Source organism: Octopus sinensis, linkage group LG17 (genome assembly GCF_006345805.1).
Source record: "Octopus sinensis linkage group LG17, ASM634580v1, whole genome shotgun sequence".
NCBI classification, from domain to species: Eukaryota; Metazoa; Mollusca; class Cephalopoda; order Octopoda; family Octopodidae; genus Octopus; species Octopus sinensis.
Genome location: NC_043013.1, coordinates 18963816 through 18971315, shown reverse-complemented (window position 1 = coordinate 18971315; position 7500 = coordinate 18963816). Strand labels below are relative to the sequence as shown.

Genomic DNA, 7500 nt, shown 5'->3' with positions numbered 1-7500 from the left:
GCTTTAGGTGTTTTCGTTCAATAAGCACTCACAACGCCCGGTCTGGGAATCGAAAGCGCGATCCGCTGCCCCAACAACTGGCCCATTGCGCCTCCACATATATATATATATATTATATATATATATATGTGTGTGTGTGTGTGGTGTGTGTGTGTGTGTGTGTGTATATATATACTCTTACTCTTTTATTTGTTTCCGTCATTATATATATATACATATATATATATATATATATATATATATATATATATATAATATATATATAATATATATATATATTTATTATATAGAAGGAGCTTCTACAGGGCTAGAACTGTTTCATTCAAGAGAAATCATCAGGAAGCTCCTTCTATATAATAAATTAATTTTACTCTGCTATGTATTGAGTACCTTATTTACTGTGGTTAACCCCGAATCAACCCGGGACCTACATATATATATATATATATTATATATATATATGTATGTATATATACATGTATGTATATATACATGTAAATATTTACATATATGTACACGCACGCACGAACACACACATTATCACACACACATATATATTGAACATTTAATACCTATCTTTATATGAGGTACTTTGCAAGATATGTATAGTTTCTAGAATAATTATGTAATTATGATGGTATTTGATGTAAGGCGAGGGCGCTCTTTAACATATTGAATAACATAGCTGTTTTTTTCTCTTATAAGTTTGTGTGGTGTGTGTATGTGTGTATGGCTATACATTTATATGTGTGCACATACAAAAGCTCATAAAGATAAATATGTTTCATATAGGTTAGTATTTAATCTACCGAATATAGCAACATCACTTGAATAAATTATTTATTTTTCATATTTTTGTAGAGCTTAACATTCCAGTTTATTTTGGCTACGGACGGAGCATTTACATACGCTGCTTACATATACGATACTTGCAACGCGACCTGGGATTTCGAGTTTGATGTGGCAATGGGATATGCTGCTGGTGCTACTAACGTTTACAACAATTTAAAGTCATTAACGGATACCATTATTAGTGATAGTCTGCTACCTGGGAGAGAGGGTAAGGCATTTTATTTCAATATATAAATAACTTAAGGTGATGAATTGGCAGAACCGTTAGCACGCCGGTGAAAAATGCTCAGTGGCATTTTGTCCGTCTTTAATTTCAAATCCTGCTGAGATCGTCTTTGTCTTTCATTACCTCGGGGTCGATAAAATAAGTACCAGTTGCATGGTTGATATATATATATATATATATATATGGAACTTTTAGGTGTTTTCGCTCAATAAACACTCACAACGCCCGTTCTGGGAATCGAAACCGCGATCCTACGACCGCGAGTCCGCAGCCCTAACCACTGGGCCATTGCGCCTCCACATATGTATATATATATATATATATATAATTATATTATATATTATATATATATATATATATATATATATATTATATATAGATAATATATATATATATATATATATATATATATATATATATATATATTATATATATATATATATAATATATTATATATATTATATATAATATATATATATATATATATATATATATATATATATATATATATATATATATTATATATATAATATACATATATATATGTATACATATATATATATATATATATATATATATATATATACATATATATATGTATAAATTATATAATAATATTATAATATATATATATAATATATATATATTATATATATATATACATAATAATATAATCTCAAGATTAATCAGCCGAAATTACTACGATGATCGTGTTCTTGACTGAAGACTGGGGGTTCGAATGTCCTGTCCATGTTTATTTTGTCGTCTTTAAGAGTTATACGTTCTGTCCATGTGTATTTTTCTACATACCTTAACATATATTCCAGGCGCCCCGTACCCACCTTATCATTAATGTGAGCACATATTCTTAATAATTGGTACGACTCTCTTTTTGTCTCCCTCTCTCTCTCATTTTTACTTGATCTGTCTCTCTCTCTCTCTCTCTCTCTCTCTCTCTCTCTCATCCCTCTTTTTCTCTTCTCTTACCCTCCTAATTCTTTGTCTCGCTCTGCACTCACAGGTCATTCTTCGACACCCATCCCTTCTCCTCTCTGATCCCTTCTTTCTCTCTCTTCTCTCTCTTTGTTGCGTTTTGTCCCTCGTCTCTCCCTCTCTTCCTTTGCTTCTCTTTCTTTTCTTTTCCCTCTTCTCTGTCACGTGACTGTTGGCCGAAATCTGCCTTTCAGCTCCTGACCCTCGTCGTGTTAACATCGTTGTTTTTCGTCCGCCGCTATAAAGGCTTCTTCCAATGCGCCAGAGAAAAAATTTGTTTGCTTGTTATCAGTCGTAAGACACTTGTTGTTTTCACCGTTAATGCTTCTGTATTTCATGTTTCTGTATTCCATTATGTTTTTTGTTTTTTTTTTATATCTGCCCTTTTGCTGTCCGGTGTTCGTATGCATTCGATCCTTCTTCCAGGAAATCTACGCTTCCAGCTTAGTTTTTCTAATGCTCGTTGCTTAGTTTTTCTTGGAGGGCTGGCCGTGATCTAGTAATCTCAAGATTAATCAGCCGAAATTACTACGATGATCCGGTTCTTGACTGAAGACTGAGGGGTTCGAATGTCCTGTCCAGTTTATTGTGTCGTCTTCTAAGAGTTATACGTTCTTGTCCATGTTGTTATTTTTCTACATACCTTAATATATATATATAGTATATATATATATTAATATATATATTTAGTGCATGGCCTAATTAGTAGCGTATTGCACTCACTATCACGACGAGACCGTGGTTTCAAATCTCAGACCATTTAAGCATTATCTCCTTGCGCAAAACACTTCATTTCACGTCGCGTCAGTCTCCTGACCTGTTAATGGGTCCCCTGCAACTCACTGGCGTTTCGATCAGGGATAACGTTGGACTGATCACCTAATGGAATGACCAGGATGACATCACTTGAGAAGTACAATAATGCGATGTAACGCATTACCCTTTACTCTTTTACTTGTTTCAGTCATGTGACTGTGGCCATGCTGGAGCACCGTCTTTTCAGTCGATCAGATCGACCCCAGTACTTATTCTTTGTAAGCCTAGTACTTATTTTATCGGTCTTTTTTTTGCCGAACCGCTAAGTTACGGGAACGTAAACACACCAGCATCGGTTGTCAAGCGATGTTGGGGGGACAAACACAGACACACTAATACGCACACACACACACACCACACACACACACACACACACACACACACACATATATATATATATATATATATATATATATACACACATATACGACGGGCTTCTTTCAGTTTCCGTCTACCAAATCTACTCACAAGGTTTTGGTCGGTCTGAGGCTATAGTATAAGACACTTACCCAAGGTGCCACGCAGTGAGACTGAACCCGGAACCATGTGGTTCATAAGCAAGCTACGTACCACACAGCCACTCCTACGCCTATTGTGACAACAATATATTTCATATCGTCTGGATCGTCTGATCCACACGGTAAGACACACGCATGCGCGCGCGCTCGGAGCGTGTGGCGAAAATTATAATTCGCCATTCTTGATAAACATTTTAACAGCAAGCACACGTACTGTACAAAGTCAAGATGTGAACTAAATCAAGAAATAAAAATATAAATACAACGGCAAGACGAGGAACTCATTATGTTCTGAAGTTCACTTGCATGGTTGTATACAACCAGTTTATGACGACCCACTTAACTCTACTGAACTATCTCGATAGACAGCAATTAATCAAAGCTAATGCGTAATTTTATAACTTTTTGCGACCCACTAAGATTCCGTTCGCGACCCATCTGTGCGTCGCGACTCATAGTTTGGGAACCAATGATCTACGCTATTAAACACTATTGAGGAAAATATTTCTTGTATATTTCTTATGTTTCTGCTTCTGAGCATGAATAAGTAATAGCTTTGATATTCCCCAGAAAGACAAAAGTTGAAGGTTTCTATATTTTGCTGACAGTATTTTTCTTTATATTTTTAAGGTGAAGCAACGTGGGTATTTTTGGTGTCTAGCGAGTCTCCACAAAATTTCAAACTTCAATGCCTTGAATGGCATTGGGATAATAAAGATGTACAGTTGATCAATTCGAACGAAATGGTACAATGTCCATGTACGGTAAATCAAATGCAAATCTTTGTAAGCTTTCAGTTCTTTCAAGAAAGCGGCTGTTACCATCACGCTATGGATTTCCAAGGGCAAAGCAAGGTGAGTATTACACTGTAAACAGCTAAGGTGTTTAAAATATGCATTTTATTGTCATCCATCCAAGAAAAATGCTTCATTTACACACATATGATATGTATATATCTTTACATGAATGTATGTATACATGTTACGCTTATATATTTGTTGTGCAAGATTTTTTATGTGAAGTCGTGTGTTGAAACAGACATTGTTGTATTTCGGAATGGCTGACGGTTAGTAAGGAGAGACACAAATAAGAAAGAAGAAAGCAAAGGACCACTGATGCGGTCATAGGAGTGTGACGAAAGAACTCTGGTCGAAATAAGATTAAGATTAATGTAAAAAATAAATAACACTGAAGCAAAGTAACACCAAATATATAGTGCGTGTGATTTTATTGGCTAAACTGGCAAAATGACTATTCCGAAATACAACAATATGTATACATGTATGTATATATAAGCACAGGCATGTCTGAGCAGTAAGAAGACTGCTTCCCAACCACACGGTTCTTGTTTAAGTCCCACTTGTGTGTGTGTGTGTGTGTGTGTGTGTGTGTGTGTGTGTGTCCCAAAATCTACTTGACAACCGACTTGAACTCAACTTGATTTCGAGCCGCGTCGTCTGCTGCTGGAGAAGACGGGCCAGGTAAAGGACCTGGGTATCTTGGTGGATTCTTCCTTTTCGCCTTCGGCCCAATGCGTCCATGCTGCCAACAAAGCACGCGGAGTTCTGTTTTTGATTCGACGGTCATTCGGAATGCTCACAGCAGCCATATTCCTACCGCTCTATGTCACGCTGGTGAGACCCATATTGGAGTACGGGATTCAAGCCTCTTCTCCTTATCTCCTCAAAGACATACATCATCTCGAAAGAGTCCAGAAGCTGGCTACCCGCATGGTTCTTGGTCTCAAGCATTTGTCTTATGAAGAAAGGCTGAAGACGCTCGACCTTTATTCTCTCGAAAATCGACGACACCGTGGTGATCTCATTCTTGCTCACAACATCATAAGCGGAAGTGTAACCTCTCGAAAGAGCTGTTTTCTACACTCTCTCCTGCTCCAGAGCTGAGCTGCGGGTACTCCGAAAAGCTCTATCTGCGACGATTTCATCTCAATCGAAGGAGAGGGGCTTTCTCCGTCCGGGTTGCGGATCCGTGGAATAGCTGCCGGACGAGATAGTGAAGATGCCGACGACCGCTCGGTTCAAAGTCTCTCTTGACCAGAATGGCCTGAACTCTTTGCATGAACACCCTCCCTGTACATATCTCCATGTCCCCCTACATGGCCTTACTGTTGCTTTTTGAGCCAAAAAAGTAATTTAACTTAAAGAACACAAAGCACAAGACAGTCTAAGAATTGAAATCACGATCTAGATTATCTACCAAACACGCACACACACACACACACACACACACATAATATATATATATATATATGTAAGGCTGTGCTCCAGCATGGCCACTGTGGAATGCTTTTCTCATCGTTCAAATCATTCATAATTCTATACCAGTACTACGATGCCCGTAATCTATCTCTGCCTTCATCACTTACACAGGTGTATGTGCGTGCGTGTGTGCGTATGTCTGTGTTTATTTGCATACATGCGTGTGTGTGTGTGTATATGTGTTTGTGCGTAGATAAACATATCCAAGATTGACTTGCCGTTTTGCTACATGATTATTACAATAATAAATTAAGTATACACTTTGATAGAACGGACTGATAATTTTGCGTTTTCTTATTTTAGATTTGTTGTTATGACGAAATACCGTTCATTAGTAAGGGGCAATGTGGAAAAGAATGTATATTACAATCAATTGTGGACATCAGAAGATTACGAACCATATCAACATTGCTGCAAAGACTCAAATTATTGCAATATTTTTTTAATGAAACAGGCCCAAAGATGATTGTAAATTATGGCAACAACACCAGCATGTATGATACTCTTTTTTTTTCAACATTTCAATATTGTTTTTCTGTGTGTGTGTGTGTGTGTGTGGTGTGTGTGTGCGTGTGTGTGTGGTGTGCGTGTGGTGTGTGTTGTGTGTGTGTGTGTGTGTGTGTGTGTGTGTCCCAAAATCTACTTGACAACCGACTTGAACTCAACTTGATTTCGAGCCGCGTCGTCTGCTGCTGGAGAAGACGGGCCAGGTAAAGGACCTGGGTATCTTGGTGGATTCTTCCTTTTCGCCTTCGGCCCAATGCGTCCATGCTGCCAACAAAGCACGCGGAGTTCTGTTTTTGATTCGACGGTCATTCGGAATGCTCACAGCAGCCATATTCCTACCGCTCTATGTCACGCTGGTGAGACCCATATTGGAGTACGGGATTCAAGCCTCTTCTCCTTATCTCCTCAAAGACATACATCATCTCGAAAGAGTCCAGAAGCTGGCTACCCGCATGGTTCTTGGTCTCAAGCATTTGTCTTATGAAGAAAGGCTGAAGACGCTCGACCTTTATTCTCTCGAAAATCGACGACACCGTGGTGATCTCATTCTTGCTCACAACATCATAAGCGGAAAGTGTAACCTCTCGAAAGAGCTGTTCTTCACTCCTGCTCCAGAGCGTGAGCTGCGGGGTTACTCCGAAAAGCTCTAACTGCGACGATTTCATCTCAATCGAAGGAGAGGGGCTTTCTCCGTCCGGGTTGCGGATCCGTGGAATAAGCTGCCGGACGAGATAGTGAAGATGCCGACGACCGCTCGGTTCAAAGTCTCTCTTGACCAGAAATGGCCTGAACTCTTTGCATGAACACCCTCCCTGTACATATCTCCATGTCCCCCTACATGGCCTTACTGTTGCTTTTTGAGCCAAAAAATTAATTTAACTTAAAGAACACAAAGCACAAGACAGTCTAAGAATTGAAATCACGATCTAGATTATCTACCAAACACGCACACACACACACACACACACACACACATATATATATATATATATATGTAAGGCTGTGCTCCAGCATGGCCACTGTGGAATGCTTTCCTCGTCGTTCAAATCATTCATAATTCTATACAGTACTACGATGCCCGTAATCTATCTCTGCCTTCATCACTTACACAGGTGTATGTGCGTGCGTGTGTGCGTATGTCTGTGTTTATTTGCATACATGCGTGTGTGTGTGTGTATATGTGTTTGTGCGTAGATAAACATATCCAAGATTGACTTGCCGTTTTGCTACATGATTATTACAATAATAAATTAAGTATACACTTTGATAGAACGGACTGATAATTTTGCGTTTTCTTATTTTAGATTTG

General features: G+C 38.3%; 1 protein-coding gene across 1 annotated transcript in view; it reads left to right on the top strand.

Annotated features, from left to right (window-relative positions):
* The window catches only part of LOC115221006 (mucin-like protein), a 62449-nt gene that overhangs the window by 19313 nt on the left and 35636 nt on the right, over nucleotides 1–7500 (top strand). Inside the window, exons 7-9 of the mRNA XM_029791224.2 lie at nucleotides 862–1060; nucleotides 4036–4259; nucleotides 7496–7500. The exon at nucleotides 7496–7500 is cut by the window's right edge and continues 188 nt beyond it. Coding sequence (XP_029647084.1) covers nucleotides 862–1060; nucleotides 4036–4259; nucleotides 7496–7500 — 428 coding nt within the window. The remainder of the gene's footprint in view (nucleotides 1–861; nucleotides 1061–4035; nucleotides 4260–7495) is intronic.